The sequence below is a fragment of the Fusarium poae genome, chromosome 2 (genome assembly GCF_019609905.1).
Source record: "Fusarium poae strain DAOMC 252244 chromosome 2, whole genome shotgun sequence".
NCBI classification, from domain to species: Eukaryota; Fungi; Ascomycota; class Sordariomycetes; order Hypocreales; family Nectriaceae; genus Fusarium; species Fusarium poae.
Window position 1 is genome coordinate 4,067,036 of NC_058400.1, and position 23,947 is coordinate 4,090,982.

At 48.6% G+C, this 23,947-nt stretch overlaps 10 protein-coding genes across 10 annotated transcripts; 5 read left to right on the forward strand and 5 right to left on the reverse strand.

Annotated features, from left to right (window-relative positions):
- Positions 1 to 347: 347 nt before the first annotated feature.
- Positions 348 to 2,155, forward strand: FPOAC1_005223 (uncharacterized protein; the record flags this gene model as incomplete). Its single annotated transcript, XM_044849753.1, has 3 exons — positions 348 to 686; positions 738 to 1,949; positions 1,997 to 2,155. The coding sequence occupies 3 exons, from the start codon at positions 348 to 350 to the stop codon at positions 2,153 to 2,155; spliced, it is 1,710 nt and encodes a 569-aa protein (XP_044708463.1).
- An 890-nt stretch (positions 2,156 to 3,045) lies between these two features.
- FPOAC1_005224 (uncharacterized protein) lies at positions 3,046 to 4,204 on the forward strand (the record flags this gene model as incomplete). Its single annotated transcript, XM_044849754.1, has 2 exons — positions 3,046 to 4,059; positions 4,112 to 4,204. 2 exons carry the CDS (start codon positions 3,046 to 3,048, stop codon positions 4,202 to 4,204), a joined length of 1,107 nt encoding a protein of 368 aa, XP_044708464.1.
- Positions 4,205 to 4,794: 590 nt separating this feature from the next.
- On the forward strand, positions 4,795 to 6,094 carry FPOAC1_005225 (uncharacterized protein; the record flags this gene model as incomplete). The annotated part of the gene is made up of 2 exons (XM_044849755.1): positions 4,795 to 4,943; positions 4,993 to 6,094. The coding sequence occupies 2 exons, from the start codon at positions 4,795 to 4,797 to the stop codon at positions 6,092 to 6,094; spliced, it is 1,251 nt and encodes a 416-aa protein (XP_044708465.1).
- A 312-nt stretch (positions 6,095 to 6,406) lies between these two features.
- Positions 6,407 to 6,730, forward strand: FPOAC1_005226 (uncharacterized protein; the record flags this gene model as incomplete). Its single annotated transcript, XM_044849756.1, has 1 exon — positions 6,407 to 6,730. One exon carries the CDS (start codon positions 6,407 to 6,409, stop codon positions 6,728 to 6,730), a length of 324 nt encoding a protein of 107 aa, XP_044708466.1.
- A 42-nt stretch (positions 6,731 to 6,772) lies between these two features.
- Positions 6,773 to 8,825, reverse strand: FPOAC1_005227 (uncharacterized protein; the record flags this gene model as incomplete). Its single annotated transcript, XM_044849757.1, has 6 exons — positions 6,773 to 7,130; positions 7,184 to 7,510; positions 7,557 to 8,260; positions 8,313 to 8,408; positions 8,438 to 8,624; positions 8,680 to 8,825. The coding sequence occupies 6 exons, from the start codon at positions 8,823 to 8,825 to the stop codon at positions 6,773 to 6,775; spliced, it is 1,818 nt and encodes a 605-aa protein (XP_044708467.1).
- A 705-nt stretch (positions 8,826 to 9,530) lies between these two features.
- FPOAC1_005228 (uncharacterized protein) lies at positions 9,531 to 11,295 on the reverse strand (the record flags this gene model as incomplete). The annotated part of the gene is made up of 5 exons (XM_044849758.1): positions 9,531 to 9,782; positions 9,835 to 10,416; positions 10,467 to 10,916; positions 10,972 to 10,978; positions 11,030 to 11,295. The coding sequence occupies 5 exons, from the start codon at positions 11,293 to 11,295 to the stop codon at positions 9,531 to 9,533; spliced, it is 1,557 nt and encodes a 518-aa protein (XP_044708468.1).
- Positions 11,296 to 12,090: 795 nt separating this feature from the next.
- FPOAC1_005229 (uncharacterized protein) lies at positions 12,091 to 16,991 on the reverse strand (the record flags this gene model as incomplete). Its single annotated transcript, XM_044849759.1, has 2 exons — positions 12,091 to 13,895; positions 13,943 to 16,991. 2 exons carry the CDS (start codon positions 16,989 to 16,991, stop codon positions 12,091 to 12,093), a joined length of 4,854 nt encoding a protein of 1,617 aa, XP_044708469.1.
- Positions 16,992 to 19,160: 2,169 nt separating this feature from the next.
- FPOAC1_005230 (uncharacterized protein) lies at positions 19,161 to 19,523 on the forward strand (the record flags this gene model as incomplete). Its single annotated transcript, XM_044849760.1, has 1 exon — positions 19,161 to 19,523. One exon carries the CDS (start codon positions 19,161 to 19,163, stop codon positions 19,521 to 19,523), a length of 363 nt encoding a protein of 120 aa, XP_044708470.1.
- A 299-nt stretch (positions 19,524 to 19,822) lies between these two features.
- On the reverse strand, positions 19,823 to 21,583 carry FPOAC1_005231 (uncharacterized protein; the record flags this gene model as incomplete). The annotated part of the gene is made up of 3 exons (XM_044849761.1): positions 19,823 to 20,747; positions 20,802 to 21,284; positions 21,339 to 21,583. The coding sequence occupies 3 exons, from the start codon at positions 21,581 to 21,583 to the stop codon at positions 19,823 to 19,825; spliced, it is 1,653 nt and encodes a 550-aa protein (XP_044708471.1).
- A 294-nt stretch (positions 21,584 to 21,877) lies between these two features.
- FPOAC1_005232 (uncharacterized protein) lies at positions 21,878 to 23,864 on the reverse strand (the record flags this gene model as incomplete). The annotated part of the gene is made up of 6 exons (XM_044849762.1): positions 21,878 to 22,204; positions 22,255 to 22,589; positions 22,640 to 23,060; positions 23,111 to 23,476; positions 23,528 to 23,763; positions 23,825 to 23,864. 6 exons carry the CDS (start codon positions 23,862 to 23,864, stop codon positions 21,878 to 21,880), a joined length of 1,725 nt encoding a protein of 574 aa, XP_044708472.1.
- Positions 23,865 to 23,947: the final 83 nt, after the last annotated feature.

Here is a 23,947-nt window from a genome sequence, read left to right on the forward strand (position 1 = left end):
TCGTTACTCTATTGGCTCAGCGTTTAGTCTTAGACATGGCACGGCTCAGCCCGATCTAGATCTGCCAACGATGATCGATCCCCGTTGATTCCAGCGATGTTTCTACATCCGAAGCTTCCACTCTTAAATGATGAGTTAACCAGAAGAACAAGACAAAAGACTGGACCCAGTTTAACGATCCTCGATGCTCTTGCTACCGTACCTTTCTATGACACGATGACCATGACGACACACGCCACATCCCTTTACCATTCACTATAGAATGGGCGCCTCATGTCCCAATTCGGTTCCTGGCTTCCACGTTCTTCATGCAAGGCTTGTTTCATTAGCTATCCTTGGCACTCACAATGAAGGACTTGATTCGAGACACCATCTTTAGCCATATTCTTCGTCTCTTGACAGGTGGCAGAGTCTTCAAATACCCCGAAGAAGAGGACCCATCGCTATGGAAGAAATACGTCCACGCCGAAAAATCGGCCAACATGGCTAGACATGGTCAAACGGAAGCACCCAAAAACGATGACGAGCAACAAAGTAGGAGATCACAGGCAAGGTCTTCTTCTTCAGATACCGCCGTGTCTACAGGAGAAGAAAGAACCGTTAATGAACCCAGTGGACGTGTGGTTGATAAAGAAAAGGGAAAGGATATTCATGTTGTCGACTGGTATGGCCCCGACGATCCAGAGGTAAGTTTTCCATCTACATAATGTTAGGATACAGTATACCAACAGTTACAGAACCCCAGGAATTGGTCACGTATCAAGAGATTTTTCGTCACTTTCGAGATCTGTCTCCTCACCTTCTCCGTCTACATTGGTTCAGCCATCTACACTGCCGGCGTTCAAGATGTGATGCAAGTCTTTGGAGTCTCCCAAGTCGCCGCCACCCTCGGCCTCACTCTTTTTGTCGCTGGATACGGTCTTGGCCCTATGATCTGGTCTCCACTATCTGAGATCCCCCAGATTGGCCGTAACCCTGTGTACATCATTACTTTGGCCTTGTTCGTTATTCTTCAAGTCCCCACTGCCCTTGCAACAAACTTTGGCATGCTTCTTGCTTTTCGATTCATCACGGGCTTCATCGGCTCGCCATCGCTTGCAACGGGTGGAGCATCAATTGGTGATATGTATAGTCCAGCCAAAAGAACCTACGGTATTGCTGTCTGGGGTGTCGGAGCCATCTGTGGTCCGACTCTAGGACCTCTCGTTGGGGGTTTTGCAGCCGAAAAGAAAGGATGGACGTGGACTATTTGGGAACTCATGTGGTTGTCAGGCTTCTCTCTTGTTCTCTTCTTCTTCTTCCTCCCCGAGACATCCTCTGCAAACATCTTGTACCGCCGAAGTCGACGCCTGCGTAAGCTCACTGGCAACGATAAGCTTGTTTGTGAAGCCGAGTTGGCGACGCAAGACATGTCTATGAAGGACGTTGCACTAATGACACTGGTACGACCGTTCCAACTGAGTCTGGGCGAGCCAATCGTGTTTGTGCTCAACCTTTACATCGCTCTCATCTACGGTTTACTATACATCTGGTTTGAGTCGTTCCCTATCGTTTTTGGTGAGACTTATGGATTCTCTCTGGGTATTCAAGGACTTGCCTATCTTGGTATCTTGATCGCTGTATTCGTTGTTCTACCACCCTTTGTGTGGTATCAGCACAAGTACATTGAGCCAAAGTTCAACGACAATGGTGAGCTCAAGCCTGAGTGGAGATTGCCGCCATCATTTGTTGGTGCCTTTGCGATTCCCATTTGCCTCTTCTGGTTTGGATGGTCGTCGCGTGCAAGCATTCACTGGATTGTGCCTATCATTGGCACAGGTTGGTTCTCCATCGGAGCATTCTTGTTGTTCAACTCTGTCTTGAACTACCTTAGCGATGCGTATCCCGAGTATGCAGCCTCCGTCCTCGCTGGCAATGACTTCTTTCGAAGTGCATTTGGTGCCGGATTTGTAAGTTTAGCCATGACTGGGGTATAAGCAGAAGCTAACATTCACAGCCACTATTTGCATCGGCTATGTACAAGAACCTTGGCGTTGGTTGGGCTAGTTCTACATTGGCCTTCATCTCCATTGCCTTTATCCCCATTCCGTTCTTGCTGTTCAAGTACGGTGAGTGGATCAGGCATAAGAGTAAGTATGCTCGTCATGATCTGTAGGATTTCCGGAAGTCACGGACGAAATCGGATTAGTAGACGGGATATCGGAAAGTGGGATAAAAAGAGGGACTTGATCAGATTAGAATCCATACAAGCTTAATATGTAGTTATTAGCGAGGCATGTAACCTTATAGGTGGATAAAATTAAGTAATGAATGTCATTAACTATGTACTTGTATGTTCAGCTATCACTCGCTGATAGGCGACTGCAAGACCGCAAAGGAAAAGACGAGACGAAGACCTAATTTAGCTCAAGAGTTAGATAAGAACCATAAGATCGTCCAATATGGCAAGATCTGTTCCCAACATCAGATGAAATAATTGCCGCAGGGTGGCAGCCAAGGCTGCAGCACCCCTATATCAGAGACATCTGCAGCAACGGAAGACACGGTCCTTTCTGAGAAAAGAACATTCGCATTAACGTTGGTTGCCATCTAAATTCAACCGCCGCTAAGGCAGGGGTTCAACATCCACTTTATGCAGACCCTAGGGTCCCCTGCTCTAACTGAAACAATCCGCTTGGTGGACGTATTCCTCCATCCCAGGTTTGCCCATGCGGCGATACTACCCAAGACGGTGAAGGTGCGCTATGAAAAGTGGCAAAGCATTCTAAAGATTTCATCTTGTCAAACCATTGGCTGGTTGTCAACTATCATGGAGAAAACATCGTCTATAATCTAAAATGACCAACACGGATCAAAGTGGATCGCGCTCACGCCATATCAACTCAGACAAAATAAAATGAATAAATACTTTAATATTTCCACTGAAATCTCACTCGAGAGTTTAGACTATCGATCTCGAGTCGACAACTCCTTCACATTCGTTCTTCCTCCTCATCTCTCGTCATGAAGTTTCAGTCTGTCTGCCTCGCCTTGGCCTCGGCCAACATGGCTGTCGCCAACAACCTTTTGGCAAACCTCGCTGACTCTTGGATCCGTAACAACCACGAGACCCAGCGAGCTTACTGGTATGGCCGTGCTGTCGTCTTTGAGGGTTACGAGGCTGCCATTGAGTTGACCAAGAACCAAACCCTGGTCGACTGGTACCGTGACCAGATGGACCTTGTTGTCGCTGACAACGGAACCATCATCAAGTATGACATGACAAAGCACTCGCTCGACAACTACCGCATTGGCATGAACTGTCTCTGGTGGTACAAGCGCACCGGCGAGGAGAAGTACAAGCAGGCTGCCGACTTTATCCGTGACAGGCTCAACCAGCACCCCAGAACTCCCACTGGCGGTTTCTGGCACCGAGAGCCTACTTACCCCGACCAAATGTGGCTCGACGGTATCTTCATGACTGATACCTTTTACGCCGCCTGGACCAAGGAGTTCGACGCCAAGAACACCACTGCCTGGGACGACATTGTTCTCCAGTGGGACAAGATCCAGGAGGTCACCATCGACAAGGAGACTGGTCTTCCCGCTCACGGCTTTGACGAGAGCAAGACTGCTGTCTGGGCTGACCCCGAGACTGGTGTCTCTCCCATTATCTGGAGCCGCGCTGTTGGCTGGTACTTTTGGTCTCTCATCGAGGTCCTTGACGTCTTCCCCAAGTCTCACCCTGGCTACAAGCGTCTCCGAACCTACTACAAGGACCTCGCCTCTGCCCTTCTCCGTGCTCAGGGCCACGAGAGCCACCTCTGGGAGCTCCTGATGGACAAGGAGTACGAGGGAGTTGAGGGTAACTACATTGAGAGTTCTGCTTCTGCCATGTTCACCTACGGTTGGTTGGCTGGTATCCGCCGTGGTCTGCTTGATGAGGAGACCTACGCCAAGCCCGCTAAGCAAGCTTACAAGCGTCTCTACCGTGACTTTGTCACCAAGCACAAGAACGGAACTCTTACCTGGGAGGGTACTGTCGAGGTTGGCTCTCTGGGCAGTGATGCTTCTTTCGAGGTAAGTTTGACTTTTACGATTTCATGTTTGAATCTTTGCTAACACTTTGCAGTACTACACCGAGGTTCCTGTTGTTCCCAACGACACTCGTGGCCACGGACCTTACATGATGGCCGTTTACGAGTGGGAGGTTCGCAACAAATAAGCGATACGCGTTGATATGAGTGAATGATTCAAGTATATATATTACATCATTAGATCATATAGAATCTGAACTAGATAGTTGGTCGTATTTGAACCAGCTTGTCCTTCTTATTCTATAATTCTACATATTTTGAGGACTTGATAAGCCTCTTTTCTCTTATCAATTTTCTCTCCATCACGTTACAATGTCGTTTATGTATTGAGTGTTTTAATTGATAAGACGCGACATGACGCGACTTCTAGTTCTGACGTCAGTGACTATCTATAGTATTAGCCTACAACCTGCTAGCCTGCGTCCAAATAGACAGGATTTCTATCTGTAACAGTCAATTCCGATCAAAGTCCTAACTGATGCGATATTAATTGATTAACATGTTAATAAAAATGTTAATTAATTCTTATTTCGGTTTCTTCACATTCCAATACCCGTTCAGTTACGTCATGTAGGTCCGCTTCCGGCCTTACGTCATGTCTCATCTACAGTTGCTATCATCGTCAGATTCATCTCCAAAGCTTTGCTCTTAATCTTTTCCATATCTGATCTGAACAACCAACAACCCAATTGCCCCCAACTTCACTCAAATATACAAAATGGCAGAAGTCGCAGCCGGTGCTCTCGCTGTAGAGCAGGTCGTCTCTACCGGCCTTCAAGTCGGCGCAGCAGCAACCGTCGCCAAACCAACACAACCACTCACAGCAGTCCTCAGCCAGTTTGCATCAACTCCACAGGAGGACAACTCGTAAGAATCCAGTAACCACTCAAGCGGTTCAATGCTGACTCGGTTACAGACTTTCTCTAGCCCGCTCCCATCACTCAGTCACAGTCATCGACGGTAAAGCCTACATATTCGGCGGCAAGAAGGACGATGGCAAACTATGTAACAATGATGTTCATGCTGTCGCTGTCCCAGGTGAAACTCATCCTCGGGGCGAGGGTGAGTATGCGTGCTACCCAGCTGTAGGCGACGAAGGACACATCCCCCCTCCACGAATCAACCACGCGGCATGTGCGCGTCGCGATACCCTCATTATCTTCGGTGGGCAGAATGCGGAGGGTCAAGAAGCGGATGACGAATTCACACTTTGGGAATGGGAACCCAAGGCTGCTCGATGGTCGGCGATAGAGGCCGCTGGAAAGGCGCCCCAGTCCAGACATGGCCATCAGATCTTTTATGATGCCAAAAAGGATAACCTAATTCTACATGGTGGCTATGAGAACGAGCAGCGATCGACGGGTACCTGGCTCTTCGATTTCACAACGCGCCTATGGCATGTTCTGCCCGATGCACCCGCTGCACCTCTCGCCGCGCAGTTCGTCGAAGGCACCCTGTACTCCATCAGCGCCGAGTCAGACATCCATGGATCAGTCCACTATATAAAGATCGGCTTCATCGAGGATGAGTCAGTTGATCAACTCCCTGAATGGACAACAGTAGACTTTCCCTCGAATCCTATTGTGCCCGGTCCTCGACCACGTGTGGGGGGCGCCTTGATTCCTGCCACCACAGGCCATGGACGTCGGTACCTTCTCTACCTTCTGGGTAGCCGCCAGGACGCTGAGCTAGCATCCGCAGACAAGTCGTTTACGGAAGACCACCCTTTCTACTCCGACATGTGGTCGCTACAGATACCCTCGGACGACTACAGTGCTACGCGTTTGAAGGATGCCATTCGAGGTGTGATTCCTGGCGTTGAGAATGGTGTGTTTAGCTGGCATGAGCTTGAGATTGCACCGGCAGAGATGACGCAGGAGGCTGGAAAGGTTCATCCTGGACCAAGAGGCTTCTTTGGAGCGGATTCATGTTTAGATGGAAGGGGAGTTTTGATGTGGGGTGGTGTGAATGCGAAAGGAGAGACTGAGGCTGATGGTTGGCTTTTGAAGGTTTCTTGAGCTGGCAAAGTCAGTGTTATACACGGCGCAGGGGGGTTAAGCGAAAGGAAGACTGGCGATAGGAAGTCAAGAGGGTAATGGAGATGCAGAAGGATATTTATAACTATGATTACTTCATATAAAAAGATCGCACCCATCAAACAGGTGAATAAATATCGCGATATGTGAATGAATGACTGAATTATGCTGTCACAATGTCATCTTCCAATGACGTACAAGACTTAGTCAGCACAAATTCTACCATGAACGTTAACCAGCAGTTGCCATTTATTTCTTCTTTTTCAGCCCGTCAACATCAACTCGGCGATAAATATGAAGCGCACTATCTTTGCATCAAGTCTGAGGGCAACTGTCCCTAGCAGAAGAATCCAAACAACTTTCCTGCGTGCTGCATCCGACACTGCGGAATCTCAACCCACAAATCAATCTGAGCAAACACAGGAAGCAACTACATCAACGACAGACGCAACCAAAAAGGTCGCACATAAGAAGACGAGCGCAGAGCTGGATCAGGAACTCCGGGAGAAACTAGAGGCTTTTTCGGGAGAAGGAGGAGGTGCTGGAGTGGAATACGAAGGCGGGAAAGCGGAAGGGCTTAAGAGGGGTGTCAAGTCGAATATGTTTAGAGTGATATGAAAGATTGGGTACTTGTTCTTAAGATTGTGTCGTTGAAAAGCGCTAGTGAGCTTCATACTTGACCTCCTGGACAGCTTCCTTTATCACTGCAGACTCAACCTCTTGATCTGTAGTCTTATTCTCATCAATCTTTGCTTCGTCAACCTTGGTTAAGTTCACAGTTTTGAGAGCAAACATGACGACCAGCATAGGTGCAAGGGCACATGTGGCAGCGATGGCAAGAAGCCTTTGCGTCTCGCGGTATGCTTGATCAATAGCGGCTCTAACAGGCGTCCCTTTTGCGGACGTTTGAGCAACGACGATGGATTTGTAAATCTTTAAAGCATTTGGTTTGGCTTGGTCGGGGAGGTAGGCTTCGAGCTTCTTGGGAAGCAAGTTGTTCCAAATAGCACCTCCGACGCTGGGGAGACTATTAGCAGGATTATACGTTCAAATAATGCAGGGAAATCTTACCTAGTACCGACGGCACCGCCAAAATTCATGGCGGCGTAATAAACCCCTGTGACGACAGGAACATCTTCTTTAGCAACAAGAGCTTGAATGGATACTTGCGCAGCTGTTTGGTAAAACGCACGACCGACTCCAACTAGAGTCTTTGCAGTGATAAACGATACCTCGTTGGCGTGGCCGCCGTTTATATTCACCAAGTGGATCATCAGGCCTTGACCCAGAACACAAAGGGGAACTCCAATAAAGACAAATATTTGACTGCGCTTGGAGTATTTCATGAGGATACCGACAAGGACAGAGGCGATCTGAAATGCCACACGAAGTGCATTACTAGGGCGATTTAGTATCAGGTCCTATTCATGTTGGGGTTACTTACTCGATGCGAGTGGCATGACCGGGGCTGAAACCACCAGCTACCTGGAGATAACTCGGGAAGAAGAGTGTGAAGCATGAGTAATGGAAGAAGTCAAGCATGGAGAGAACACATGCTGCCACTACTGTACGTTCTTTGATCATTCGAAACGGGACAAAGGGAACTTTTGCAAACTTTGTATCCCAGACCAAGAAAGCTGCAATAACAACAATACCAATGACTAGCATGGCGATGTAACTCCCTTGATCCCATCGGTCACTGTTTCTGGCACCGGTAAGAGACAAGGGGATAAGAGTGAGTCCAAGACCGACAACGAGCAGAACAGCGCCAGCGACGTCGAGATCAACCCATAGTAGGTTAACAATGCGCTTAGTCAACCTCTGAGTGCTATCGGCCGCATCCCAGGCACCTTTTCGTCTGTATCCAGCCTTGCGAGCTTTCCGCTGTAGTATGTAAAGCGTGATGATCAAAGGAGCGGCACAGAATGGTAGAATGACTGCCCACATTCCATAACCCCATCTCCAAGTTGAGTGCTTAAGTACGCTATCAGCGACTATAGAACCGAGATAGAGTGTCGGTATCGAGGCTATAGATTCGGGTAGAGAAGTCCAGAGACCGCGGTTGATCAGACTTGTTGTGTCTGCGATGAATACTTGTTGCATGATGACATAACCTGTATCGCCGATAGCTTCGAAGATACCACCAGCCTGAAAGTATGTCAGTCGTGGAAAATGGCAGAGCCTGGATGATCTGACGTACGATATAAGTCTCAATGTTCTGGCATGCCGCGTACATTATTTGTGAAAGAACAAGAAACAAGATGGAAAACGTGAGGCCTTCAGCTCGACCAAAGACCTGTTGCAGGTTAATTCATGCCTCTACACTTCCACATATTGGTTACTTGCATTGGAAAACTTGGCCATAATGGGATAAGTAACCAGCCCAATGATTGTTCCTACTACATTCGCAGTCGCGAGAGCTGAATGTCGCTGAAACGCTGAAGTAGCGTACGCATCGTAGACTTTGGTAGCATACTTGAGGAACGAGGTGATGAACGTTGTGGCAAATAGACTGTTCAGATCAGTGAACTGTTGGACAGTGGATGAATTAGAAAGCTGATATCTACCCTGTGAATGCGATGATCAAGGCCTTTTTGGACCATGAATCCCGTAGGATATCTGTATTGGCGAGAGCATGTTGGTCGTTTGCCTCTTTCCGAGCAGCTTCAACATCACCAGGAATTCGATGATCAGAACTGTCTTCTGTAGCCATTTTGACTTTCGAATACAGAATAATAGAACAACTCGAGGTTGCCAGTTTGATTCAGCTGCCATCAACAGGTTATATCTGCGTTGTAACAAACATGCGGATATATTCCGCTCTCCCACAACCCGTCAGGCCACTTACCTTGTCGCGGATCCATCTAATCTTATCAGATCCGCACAAGATCTCCTTGCCATTGGCTACCATAACCGGAAAGTAAGTCGATGGGCCGATTCGTGAGACGAAAAAGCCTCAGATTTACTAATATCTTTACTCGATTTGGTGTAGTTCCTGGGCTTTTACGTCGAAGGAACTTGTGGTGTTATCAATCAGATCAGCAAAGTGGATTGTGGTGAGCCCACAGTGTTAAAGTGTCAGCCTTTACAAAGATGAGTAGGTATGCTAACAAATAAGCAAGATCTTGGTTTCAGTGACTTATACGAGTTGCCATATTTGGACAAGGGAGGACACGAATGCTGGAATACTAACACAAAAGCCAGCAGTTATATACAGCAAAGGGTGGGCAAACATGAAGAATAATAATTACATGATAATAGGTGCCTACTACCTATTTAATTATAAGTATTATATGGGTTTGTTAGTCAAACAACGAATGATTTTTTTAAAACAAAATACCGCCAAGCACGTATATTGCACACTTTGAACGCCTGCCAATCTATATACTACGAAACCCCTGACCAGGAGATACTTTATCTACTCAAGATTATTGGGAACCTTTGATCGGATTTTGGGTCCATAAAAGTAAAAGATAACGGGCACTGGTGCAAGTACCAGAGCTAGAAAAGCCAGTATACTGTTCCCCCAACCAAGACCAAGATCGTCATACATGGACAAACCAGCCAGAGGGAGGAGAGCGCCAGCAAGAGATCGAAGGACCGTCTGCGCCGCGACAACTGAAGCAGCGTACGAGATGTATGCGTCAACGAGGTATGTTTGTAAACACATCTATCCTTGTTAGCAGTGATACTGATAAGTATAGATCAAGAGTGAAACTTACCATGATACCCATAAGGCCAAAGCAGAACAACGCAACGCCAATCATAGGTACAATCCAATGTGTGTGCTGCTCAGTCGACCAACCGTACCAAAACAATGACGCAACAATCAGTAAACCCGAAGGCAATGTCATCCAGACCTGCAATCGATCCTCAGGGACAGTCTTTCCGTTCTGTGCAATCTTCTTCTTGACAACAACATCTGTCAAACCTCCAAATATCATTGTTCCGAGAAGCATGCCGATACCAGTGGGGAGATAGGCCAGACCGACTGTTCCTGTACCAAAACCATACTGCATGGCGAACACAAAGGTAAAGGTGCTGAACATGAGGTACAGCACACCGTAGACCATGGCGACGTAGAGTGAGAGGATGAAAACAGGAGGGTGAGTGATGAGAAGCTTCATGGGTCGGATGATGGCGCCGCGGAAGCGTTGCTTGGCTGTGACACCGACGGTGTCGAGAACGGAATACAAGTCTTGGTTACCAGTCTCCTTCTTTAGCTTGTTTGCCTTTCTGCGGAGGAGGATAGTTGCGTATGTTTCCGGTGCACCAAAGTAACAGATGGTGGCCATGACGCCAGTCTATAATGTCATCAGTGAGGGACTCATTTTACCAGGGGCGCAATACTTACAAGAATAGCAATCAGCCAAAACACCCATCGCCATCCGACAGCCTCAATCATGTACCCACCAGCGAGGGGTCCAATACATGGTCCAAGTAACGGACCCATAGCCCAGATAGCCATAGCCTTACCTCTATCCTGCACAGGAAAGATATCAGAGATGGTGCCGCTACCGTTGGTGATGGGCGTGGAACCAAAGAAGCCCATCAGGAAGCGAAAGACGATGAGCATTGGCATGTTCTGACTCAAGGCTGTGGCAATGGTCATGACGAGGAAGAGAACGTTGGATATATTGAAGATGATGGCACGACCATAGATCTCGCTTAGAGGTGCGGCGAGAAGAGGACCGAAGGCGAAGCCGAGGACGTATACGGAGACGACAAAGGTGGCAACGTTGCGGTTTGAGGTTTCGAACTCGCGCATAATGTCAGGGACACCGGGGGCGAACATGGATGATCCCTAGATACCTATGTTAGACATGTACTGTGTGATGTTCTTTTGCTTCGGTACGTACGAGTGGTCTGAACATGGTCCGTTAGTGAGGAGGCTTATGGGATGTGGCGTCAACTTACGTTAGAAGAGTCATGAGTGACAGGGATCCAATACAAGACCACTTCTTCTTGGACGTCCAATTCATAGGGTTGTTGGGATCATCAGGTCCATCCCAACCAACAGCGTTGGGATCATGCGGCTGAACAATGTCTTGTCCTTCGGTAGCCTTCTCCTCATCCCGCTCCTGGGCCGTACCAGTCCCATTGTCCGAAGGGGTAAGTGTTCGCTGGCTCCCAGGACGAATATCCTCCAACGGGTTGGTCTTTGAAGAATCATCCGCAGCCATGATTAGGTAGTCGACAGTTGGCCAAACAAATAAAGTGTGCAGAGCTATGAGATGGAAAAGAGGGAAACAGGAGATGGTTTATTTATACAGGCTAACAACAGACTATATTGGGCAAGCAAAAAAGTGCAAGCCACCAACTGGAAACGCCCAAGTCCGAAACCAACAGCATAAAAAAAAGGAACGAAAAAAGAGCCAATCAACAAACGAATATGCAAGTTATCGGAGATGATGGGAATGAAACATGCGCCGGTTTTATGCGGGGCCCCATAACGGGACACCTGATATCCGGTCCGTTAGTTATGCATTCTAGCCGACTTTTGTGCAATCTTGTGCAAGCTTTCGGCCGGAACGCCCCTTTTTTTCTGTTCCGGTCTTTCGACGGATGCAAATGGGAGAAGCTATCTCAACTTTAGGCTTAAAATGACTCATGGAGCAATTCAATTCTTTTCATTTCGATAGAGTAACTTGTTTGTGATAAATTGTAATGCAGCAGCCACTGAAAGCATGTCTTACAATACGAATGAACAGAGCTGGCAAAAGCACTGAACGGCATGTTTGGTCCGATCAGGCTGTCACAAATCGGCTGCATACCCGCTGTCAGATAGCCTATTCCCGATACCCATGTCAATCGTACTTCCTCACCGGTTGACTTGTTGTCTCGTACATCAGAATTCGGCATCACCAGGTACAATAGCTGAGAAAAGCGGATGTAATCATCCACCAATTAATTAAATCTAGATAAGCTACGGAACCTGTTCAATCTTAACCCTAAATCCTACTACCCTGGTTTTCCATCTAAGATTTGCGCTTCTGCATAATCTTCTTAAACGGGTTCTTACCGCGGAACTTGAGCCATGTGGCAAAATAGACTACGGCATAATTAAATGCGATAAAGGCGCAAAAGATACCAAAGTCCCGCCAAATGTGTCTGTAGTACACACTAAAAGTAGCACCGAATTGATCGCCAACCTCATACTGACAAAACTCGCAAATGCCGTTCTCACCGGTTTCGACGTAGCCACCGGCCATCTCAATGAAGGACCGTGTGTACTCGGCGCACGACTGACCCGAAGGAGGCTCAAAGCGCGCAAACTCACCCTGCTCACAACGAACAGGCTGATTATGGATAACAGCAGCAAGGAAGGCTTCGAGTAGGTAATGGAAGGGCGTGAGCCAATACATCCACTCGCGCCAAAAGGTGGGTAGGCCTTCTGGGGGAACAACAACACCACAGAAAGACACGACAAACAGAAAGAAGATGGGGACGAGAAGAGAGGCTAGTAGCTCATTAGGAGCAAATGCAGCGATGGCTTGACCGAAACTGGTGTAATACAGCTCGAAGAGGAGAACGAGGAGGAATGCAAAGCCAGAGACAAAGCTCGACGCGCGCCAGCCAAAGACACCCCACCACCAGCAATTGAAGTAGATACCGCCTGCAACAATGCGGTAGGGTATCTCAACAATAATAGCAGCAGTAGTCCATGCAACCCAGCTGTAGATCTTTGCGTTGTTCTCGCGCCACTGGAAAATCTGACGCGATTTTAGAAACACGGGCTGTAGCTGCTGGATGAGCGGTGGGCTAATGGTAAGCGTCATAAAGATGGAGAACAGTCTGTTCTGATAGTCGATTGTAGCAAAGCCGACCTTGTAAAAGGTGAAGCAATTGAAGAGACCTGTCGCGACATGCAGCATCATGTTGCCAAAGATGTAGTCAGGCGATCGCCAGTACGAGATGAAGCTGCGACGGACAACGGCCCAGGTTTGGGTGGAAATAGGCATAGCATATTCACGGTCATCCTTGAGACTCTTGGAAGGCTCGACGTTGCGACGGTGCTCAATCATCTCTTCAATCTCCTTCGCCCGCTTCTCACGCTCAGATGAATCAGCCCAGATGTCACCCCAGTCTTGACCATCGTAGTCGGGGTTACCAGCACCAATGGCATCGAGCATGTACTCGGCCGGGTTGGCGTGGGGAGGACACTTGGGACCGCCGTTCGACTCGAAGTAGTTGATGAGGTTCTCGGAATCATGACCCAGAGGACCGTGGTAGACGACGCGACCGCCTGACTTGAGGAGAAGAAGCTCATCAAAGTTCTCAAAGAGAACAGCAGAGGGTTGATGGATGGTGCAAAGGACGGCCTGACCTGCGTCGGCGAGTTTGCGTAGGAAGCGGACAATGTTGAATGCAGCACCCGAATCGAGACCAGATGTAGGTTCATCGAGGAACATGAGTAGTTCAGGCTTGGAGGCCAGCTCGACACCAATAGTCAAACGCTTTCGCTGCTCGGCATTAAGGCCTTGACCAACGGCGCCAATGATAGCGCCAGCGATGTCACGCATCTCAAGAAGATCGATGATGGTCTCGCAGTAGGCCATCTTCTCCTCTTTTGAGACTTCTTGTGGTTGTCGAAGGAGAGCGGAGAATTGAAGGGCCTCGCGGACTGTGGCGGTCGGTTCGTGAATGTCCATCTGTTCCGCGAAGCCGGTCGCGCGCTGGAATGATTTGGGCAGAGGGCGGCCGTCGACAAGGAAATCACCAGTGATGGTGCCAAATTTGAGACGCTGGGCTAAACCGTTGAGAAGGGTTGTCTTGCCCGCACCTGAAGGCGTTAGTAAATAGTAATTAATACATAGTTGAGAAACTTACCTGAAGCGCCCATGAGAGCAGTGAGTTTACCGGGGCGAACGTAACCTTGTACATCCTGAAGAAGCTTCCTCTCGCCATTCTCAAATGGAATTGTATAGTTGATGTTCTGAAAGGTGAAGACGGTCTCATTCTTAGCGACTTCTTGAGTAACCTGCTCGTCGCTCTTGGTACGTTCAGCATCACCAGTAGCAACAGGATTGCTTCGGCCAGACTCTTCGTCATTGTTGTCGCCCTTTGCCCGACCACCGGTAGCGATTGACTCCTCAACCTTCTTGGGAACTTGGCCGCGCTTGAAGACAGTAATAGCACCACCTCCCATGTTGGGCTTCATGAGTTCCATGCCCAAAGCAGTGAGGAACACGAAAAAGAAGAAGAAAGCCCACAGGAAACCGAAGTTGCGCCAAAGATGAGCACGAGTGTACGTGAAAGACTGCTGAATGTAGTCGGCACCAGACACAGTTGTTGATCCAGGAGTCGAACCTGCCAATGCACAACCTTGGTTCTGAGCCTGGACACCAGGGCCTTGCGGAACGAGGTATTGTCCTTCACAACTGAGCGAAAGGTTATAAAACTCGTTAGCCATCAGACACTCGAATCCGTACTGGATCCAATTGATCCATCGCAGCCATCCGAACCAAGGATGCATTGAGTCGGGTGGGATAAGATAACCTGTGTACACAACAAGGATCTGAATAGCGACACCAGTAAATCTCGTGGCAACATCCAAAGTCCCGCACCATGCAGAGATGGCACGGAAGAAAGCGTACGTCACCATTGTGACTAGCCATAGGATGAGACAAGAGATGAAGAACTGCGATGCTGTACGAGCCAGATTCGCCATGAAGTAGATAAGCACATTGAAGATAATGACCTGGATAAACACAAGCGGTATATCTACCACCGTCTGCGCAATGGCAAATGCGGAGGGCCGATAGAACGAGAAGGACTTGTGCTTAAGAAGAATAGGCTTGGATTCGAAGGCAGCGGTCTGTTCGGCCAAAGCAAGCAGAGCGTTGAATAAGAGAAGAAAGAACAGAGCACCGCCACGAGGGAATGCACCAGCAGCTGTATCAGGAAGATTGAAGAAGAGCGAACCAACGATGAGGCCTTGGAACAAAAGACCTCCCCATTTACCAAACAGAGAGGCCTTGTCGCCGAACATGACGAGGAATTGACGGTGTGTGCAGGCCATGACTTGCTTGTGAAAGGCAATTTCGTAGTTCTTCTTCTTGCTCTTTTCTGACTCGTGCGCGCGGCGCTCCTCGGCAAGGGTCTGTATTTCGGCCTCAAACTCATCAATGTCGCGCAGATTCTTCTGGTAATCCTCGCTTCGACGGTAGGCATCAGCAAATTCCTCAGGCGTGCGTGGGATACGGTTCTCCCAGCCCTTACGGATGCTGCGCTCGTGGTCATCCGTCACAGAAGTGAGGAAGTCGGCTGTTGTCCAACGCTCAGGGCAATCGAAGCCGAGATTGAGGAAATAATTTTTCGCATCCTCGGAGCGACCAAAGTAAAGACATTGACCATGGTCAATAAGCAGGACTTTGTCGACAAGATCGTAGAGTTGTTCACCAGCTTGGTACAGCGACACAGCAGTAGAGGTATCGGCCATGTTGGTCATTGCGCGGATGGACTTGACGTATTCGACTGCTGTGCTGGCGTCGAGACCTTTACTCGAATTGTCCCAACCTTGGACCGAAGCACGAGTGATCATGGCTTCTGCGATGGAGACACGCTTTCGTTCTCCTCCAGAAACACCGCGGATGAACTCATTGCCTACTTTTGTGCCGAGCGTGTGCTCGATCCAGAAGAGCTTGGTGACGACACGAAGAAATTCGCGGACGTAGTCTTCTCGAGACTCTCCCTCGAGACGAGACTCTTTACCAGGCGTTCGCGTCTGAAGAGCGAACTTGAGTGTTCGCTTTACTGATAGCGTAGCATAATGCAAATCATCCTCGGGATTGTAAATGATCTCGCCTCGGAAGTCCTTGGCCATAATAGCAGAGTCGGTTCCGCCATATGTAACACTTCCCTCGACAGACTCAAAGCCCGCGCGCTGGTTACAAAATGTCTTGAGGAAGGTGCTGCATCCAGCGCCAGGGCGACCAAGTACCAGCAGCAATTCGCCCGGTCGCACGCAACCATCAAAGTTGCTAATGAGGTCGCGAACAGGCGGTTTCGCAAGAGCGGCCTTGGGACCTTGTGTGAAGAGCTTGGCCAGCTTTCGAGGGAGACCCATAAAGAAGTCACCTACGGTGGGCTGAAGGCTAGAACCCAAACCGACACCACGGACAGTCAGCCCGCGGAAGATGACACCGCTGTGGCGCGTCTTTTCCTCTTCGCTCTGCTGCTGTCGTTTTTGTCCAAAGATACGCGACATGAGTCGGTTGAGCTCTTCATTATCTTCCCGCTCTTCTTCCTTCTCGGCCGGAGTGCTTGCATTCGTCTTGCGGCGAGACAGGACTCGGAAAAGGTCATCTTCCGTCCGGTGGGATTGGCGCTTCTCGTAGGGAGGTCTGTCGGACTTTTCGTTGGTATTTGACTTTATGGGTGCGAAGACTGGGTCGTCAGGTGTAGAAGGGCCAGCGGAGGAGTCATCGTTAATGACTGTGCTGTTCTTGCGCTTCTCGCTGGGTGACGCATCGTGAGGAGCGAGGATTGTGCTCGAGGAAGAGCGTCGCTCGGAAAGTGGTGGTGGTGCATTGCTGCGATCATGGTCGGAGAATTGCTGTGCTGGGATGTTGATGTTGTTCTCGTGGGGGTGTTGAGAAGCCAAGTAACCCCCAGTAGCAGCCCCAACGGCAGATGCACCAAGTGCCGCTGAAGTCCCGTTACCGCTGTAACGGTAACTGTCTTCTTGGCCAGACGTGACATTATCATAGGTCGCATAACCAGCCGAAGTACCCGTGTCACGACCTGCAAAACCAGCCTCAAGCCTATTGGCAGTGTCGATAGTAGGCGTCAACTGGTTCATGGAGTTGACACTGGGCGTCACAGGGAAACCGCCTGGAATATCCTCATCCCGAGGCGTTGGTCTCTCGTCAGCCATGGCAAGAAACTATTGTCAAACAACTGTGACAGATTACAGTCACTGGCTGTCATTACTTTTTTTCTAATATTATTTTTGGGCCATGTTTACTATAATAAACAGTTATTTTTGTTTGTGATATCTATGACGACACTGGATCTACCGCAATCGGCCTTTCGGACAACTTTTCGACCGCGATTGATTTGACTAAAGGATGGAAGGAAGCGCTTGGTGGAGTTGTAGCGTCATAGACTTTAAGCTTAAAGTGGTGGATATTTACTTACCCTATATACTATCCGGGTCTCCCGAGCATTTTAAGGAGGATTCTTTGACAATCAAGGTTATCTCCAACTTTTGATAGACTTTCCACATGTTAGACTAATTAATTAGTAGTTACTCATGACGTTTTGACGCGTGGAGGGACGGCCTTTTTAAATGTCCGTTGGTGCCTCGACTTAAACTTTGACCTTGGTTACCCAAGTAGGAGGTTAGGGAGGATATCGGGTGGATTGACGGAGATCGACTATGGAGCACAGATTTGCCAACCGGACATATCTAATGGATGAGTGCCTGAAAGCCTATTCTTGGATTATTTCTAATTTATCGACTCCTTAAAACTGTGTGCTTGTTAGGGCCAACATGCCTGATGGCTGTTTAATGAGATGACTCTGCCCATCGTATACTGTCCTGTCGCATTCTTGCGATGTCGCGTCAAAGACATGGCGGCGATGCAGGTAAGATAATTTGCTCTTTCGTGTAACACGAAACGCCAGGGAACCTCAAATTCTGTGGCAAAAGTGGGCAACATTGCGAGTCAAAAGCGACCAAAATGACAATCCAGGGTTGTACAAAGCAATGCACATTGGCATACCGTTGAGTATGCTCGTCATTCAAACGTAAGTGGTAAGCCATTAATTAGGATACTTGTTGGGGCCATGTTTCACGCAGACTTGAGGCCCTTCTATCAGATGGCCATCTTCCCCATAATCTTCAACCCATCTGATGCATCGCGTTGACCCTTAATTCCATCGTATCAGATACGGAAATCTCGGGCTAAATTTTCCGGCAATCAGGGGTTTAAACACTTATCAAGGCACTCATTCCAGTTACCTGGATAGATAAATCGTGCTAGTAGTAGCAGCCGCTCCTCAGCTCATCGCTCCCGATGATCGTCGGCTTAGGGTAGCATCAGACAATCCAGATCCAGTTGCGTGCATCTGTTCTCTGTGGGTTGTCTCAGACAGATTCATCTATGTGCCGGTATCCTTCCGGACAGCCTATTAGATCTTGATATGCGGACAACCTGAAGAAGAATTTCAACATGGGACGTAGAGAATGCAAAGCAAAAATGCATTTTGGCCACCAGCCTGAGTCAACATTATTCATCTAGGGTATGGTACCCGTTACATGTAGAGAGCGTAGTTGTGAAGAGAGAATGGCTAGACTAGTTGGCATGGTTTATGATGAAGTGATTCTACGTAGGCGTCCCTACCGGGGTAATGAACACCAGGCCCATCAAGATCGCCAAACAGGATATTGTCCTGATCTCGATCAATTGTCAATTCTCAAGATGACATGAATCCATGAGGCGAATTAACTGTCCAGTGAATGCCTCAGACTTTCAGCGCGACTCGACCCTACTTAGGCACATTTCCACTTGTGGACGCCAGCTTCATCCATGCATGTCAGGCCGCTGTCTCAAACATGCCCAAAGCCAGGAGGGGAAATACACCAACAACCATGAGTAACAATCTTCCATGCCGATCAAAGGCCAAGGACGGACCGCCGAACCAATTCTGGCCAATAACGACAATACTTCCGGCCAACACCTCCAGCCGTGAGGGCATCAGCCGCGGTACATATCTCACTTACAACCGGGCGAAATATCAGCAGAAAACCTCCATGTCGAATCGTAGCAGAGACACCAGGCGGCGCCATGCAGATGAGGCACATGAGCGGTCACGGTTATTACGGATGTGTATATGCGGGTTAATAAATTGCTTCTGTCTGAGGTTTGCGCCCAATCGCTATGGCTGGGGACTCCGTTGACAAGTTGATCTGGTCAGGAGAGAAGACAGAGGCTCCCAGATGTGAAAAAGTATTTGAACAAGAGGTTTCCCAGCACAAGATGCTCAATACAAACCATCAAAGCAAACATCAATTTTCAATTACCTACCTATTCCTGCAATCATGCGTGACCAGTCCAGAGCCGAGCAGCAAGAGAGCGGCAACCAAGCACAACACCAGAATGGCACAGAACCAGCCCAGTCTCATCAAATCCATCCCCTATATGAAGACACATATATCGTCCCTCCGTCTCAATTGCGAATGGAACAAGACTTTGAGTATCGCACCAACATCACAATCCAGTCTCCGCAACGCATTTGGCCGCAGGAGATCTGGTACCATAGTCCTGATCACCGTGTGCTCTACCGCGTTCACTTGGTATTGCATGAGAAGCCGCCGCACATCCCCCCACCACAAGACGCTGCCCCTACCCAGAACAATGGGGGAAACAATCACCAAGGTGGTCCCAACGGTTGTTCAGCATGAGAGACTTGGCCAAGAGAGAAAGCAATGACAGGGTACATGAATGATACGATACATGGGCTACCATATACACGAGTGGAAGGCGTAAAGGGAAGAACACGCAAGGAGCTTACATTCGTCTCAAGCATGCCACGCATACACAAATTGGCATATTTTGGAAAGGAGAAACAAGGACTTCCAGGTGTCTGTCTGTACAAAAAAAAACAAAAACAAAAAAAAGGGGTTTATTGTACTAGCATTAGTGGTTAGCATTTATAAGAAACGATACCACCCCCACGTTAGCAGCCACTTGTTTGAACTTATTAGCACTCAAACTTCCACTCAACGTTCTCCCAACCTTGTCTACTTTTGATGTGCGCACCGAGACCGGCGCCATACTTTTCAGGCCGCACCGTTCCGCCGGCAAGCTGAGGCCCAAGCTTCTTCATATCGCCGAAGCCCATACCTGTAGCTTCGACATCAAAGCCAAGGAGCAGAGAAGATGCAAAGCCAATGATCTCTGCAAAGGCAAAGTTTCGGCCGGGACATAGGTGACGTCCACCACCAAAGGGTATGTATGCCGCTTTACGTTTTCTCTCCACGTCAGGGCTGCCCTTGGAGGATGGGTGGAAGCGCTCTGGGTTGAAGGTGTTGGCATCAGGGCCCCATACACTCTGCTCGTAGTGGGCCACGCCGGCTGGAAGTTGCATGTCTGTGCCCTTCTTGAGGAGATATGTAGTTCCTTCGGGGGTTGTAATGGTTGTATCCTCCAAGATGCGGCGCATACTGACGGACTGATTGACGAGACGCATCGTTTCGCGATAGCAGCTGACAAGCAGGGGAAGCTTGGCTTCATACTCTGCAATATTGAATGTTACCGTCTTTTTACCATTTTCGTGTCCTATCACAGCTGCGGCTTCGGTTTCGGATCGCACACGTGTAAGGAGATCGGGTCGGTCGAGGATGTACAGTAAAAGCCAGTAAAAAGTAGGCACGGCGTTGAGCGTTGCGACGTTGGGTAGGATGACTTCGAATTTCCCGATTTCAGATCCTGTCAGACCGTTCTTGCGGAGGGCGCCAGCGCGATTGCGAACAATGGCTGATACGGTTGGGTCGATAACGTCGTGATCTTCTGAGTACCATTTGCAAACCACGCCTTGAAGAGTCGAGCGCGCTTTGTAAGCCTTCGGCATCGTGATAGAGGGGTATAGGGAGAGGAGGAAATAGGGGACCGATTCTTCGAAGCACCTGCGAAAGGATTTATTAGCGACCATGACGACAAGGAGGTACTATTCAACTTACCACATGTCTTCGATCAACTCGGGATTGGATTCGAAGGGATCAGTGTCGCCGTAGAGAGCTTTCGTGGTAGCCAGAGACATGACGTCCCGACACCACTGATACAAGTTCTCGACTTGTAGCTGTCCATTTGCGACTTTCTCTTTGCCATGTGTGTTTGCGTGGGCGCGCAGTGTCCCATCGCTCATAGGATCCAGCTTCGCTGAGATGCAGGCCAAGAAGTGTACGTTCATCTGGTGCAGACTCGCAGTCTGGAAGCTCGCGTGTATCGCATCGGTGAATTCATCGTAAACGCCTGGCGCCTTTACTTTGAGGAACTCTTCTTGGGTCAGGTCGAATGTCTTCTTGGCGTAATCGATTGCGAAGGGCTCGAACGACGCGGTTTTGTTGCGGAGGAGGGATTGTAGAAGGCTCGGATCGAAGACGGCGTAGAGTTTGCCATTAAGCATGGGCAGAGTCGCGATTTGGTGGCTGGGGTTCGCATTGCTGTAGACTTGTGTTTAGTAACGAGGGTAGAGGTGCTAAAAGAAGAGGACGAACTGAATGATTCGGCCATAATCTGCCTGGTGACGAATGATACCCAGAATGTGACCGATCCATGGAATTGTTGGTTTCACGACTGGAGGTTCACGTGGGTCAACGCGGGGTGTCAGCAGATAATTTAGCAGGGACAGTGCTATAGCAGTCGCTATAGCCGCTGTGGTCCATGCTGAAGAAGAGCTGAGATTTCCACTACGCAGATCCAGATACGTCTGGGCCAAGAAGCTGCCCGAATGAGAATCCATTGCCAACACTATTTGGTATCGTGGTGGTGAGAAGGAAAATGTAAGATCATGGCCAGGATTTTATCTATAGGAAGGATCAATTAGTGCTGACTGTGATTGTGCCTTATCGTCTATTTGATCTTAATCCAAGCTATGGATCTAGTGCTGATATGACTGTGGACTTGACATGATCTTAGTGGATGGAATGTTTCTAGGAGATAGACCAATTAGGGAACGAGGATTCGTGATCATGCTTTGGTGTTTTGATGAGGTTGGATTGAACTTCAATTATCGGTATTATTTATCCAAGCTTATCTACAGCTTCGCGACTGGCTTCTCTGCAGCAACCTTGGCCTTCAAGACTCGTCTCAAGATCTTTCCACTGGGTGACTTGGGAATGATGTCCAACACTCTTACACCACCCTTCAACCACTTATGCCTGGCCTTGTGCTGTTCAACATGCTGATGGACCGCCTTCACAACTTCATCGTCAGAAATACCACTTGCTTCTTTACTCTTAACAATAAACGCCAAAGGAACTTCTCCCGCGCGCTCATCGACGATGCCGATCACTGCGCTGTCTGCGACATAGGGATGGTCAAGAAGATGAGCCTCCAATTCTGCTGGCGCAACTTGATGACCCTGGAACAATTAGCATATGAATCACGGCGAGGTGTTGGAAGCAGACAAACCTTGACTTTAATAAGCTCTTTAATTCGATCAACCACAAAGAAATGCTCGAAACCACGCGGTGACTTTCGCACGAGTACTTCATCACCTGTCCTTAACCAGCGACCGTCTTCTCGCCAGACGAATGTTTCGGCATTGGCTTTCTCATTGTGCAAGTAACCCAAAACCACGTTTGGTCCTTGCACGTATAGCTCACCTGGGGTTTCATGCTCTGTGACTTCATTGTCATGTTGATCAATAATCTTTGCTTTCGCACCTGGGAGAAGCGAGCCCGATGACCCTAAGAGGGCATCTGCTTCACTGGTGTGGAACACCGAGGGTGAAGCTTCCGTCAACCCTTTCTATCATCAGTATACGTCAATTCGGTATAGGCTGTGCACAACATACCGTAGCCTTGGCTGATACGCCATTTGGGATATAACTCCAACAACTTCTGAATCGTCTCACCTCCCAAAGGCGCAGCGCCTGAGAATACGAGCCTGACGGAACTAAGATTGTATTTGCGACATTTATCCTGGCTGCTCAGAAGTTGTACGATAATAGGCGGCACGACGCTGAGTTGCTCGATGCGGAATTTTTGAATGCAGGCCAGAAGCTGATCGAGCTGGAAGCGCTGCAGTACGATTATCTCATCACCTCGGTACTGTGCGATGTGCGCGATCACAACTAGACCGTAGATATGACTGAACGGTAGTAATCCGAGAGCCACTTGTGTATCGATGCCGTCTTGCTGTCGTGTTACGCTCTCATACGCGTGTATCATGACAGTGCATGCAATGACGTTGTAGTGAGAGATCATAACCGCTTTCTACATTTCGTCAGATATACAGCTTTCTGGAATTATTAACTTTAACTTACAGGAAGACCAGACGTGCCGCTTGAGTAGCAGAGGTACGCTGTTTGTCTCTTGCCTTGTCCTGGAACCCATGCGGGGACGGACAAAGGTGGGAGATTCTGACCCTCAGAGATGAGGTCTTCAATTGACTTATAGGACCCATCTGAGGATGTATCAGGCAGTGGAAGTAGAAAGATGTGCTTATCGGGAATTCCAACTGCCTTTGCTGCTTTCAAAGCAGTACTGAGGAGAGGAGCACAGGTGAATAGCACTTTTGCCCCGGATGATCGAAGCTGGTGTTCCAACTCTGACGCTGAATGCGCTGAACTAGCTGGTGTGACGATACCATCCACACGGTGAATGGCGTGTGTAACGGGGATGTAGTCAATCTGATAACCTTATTAGTCCCTCGCGTTAGAGTTTCGAGACAATTTACTCACCGAGTTGAGAGCATAAATGGCGACAACTCTTTCCCAAGCTGTTCCATCATGAGCATCAAACCCGACGGTTTTAGCCAAACCCCGCGCGAGAAAGTCGACTCGCTGGGCAACTTCAGCGGCAGAACGAGATTGACCTGTGACACCGCATGTGTAGGGACTTTTAGAGGTAGAAAAGGCTTTTCGGCCTGCTTTATCAGTGTTTATGAAATCTGCTACACTGATTGAATCGGGGATATCTGTCTTTGTTAGAATGCTTGAACGATTAAGTGCAGGGCTAGGTTGGGTAAAGATACGTACTAGGGAGCTGAGGAGCCCAAGAAGGAGGATTAAATGTCATTTTTTCAGGTTAAAAAGATGAATACAGAAACAGAGTTGATAAATTAGAAGTCAATCAGTCTAGGAAGCAGGGTAATTTGTATT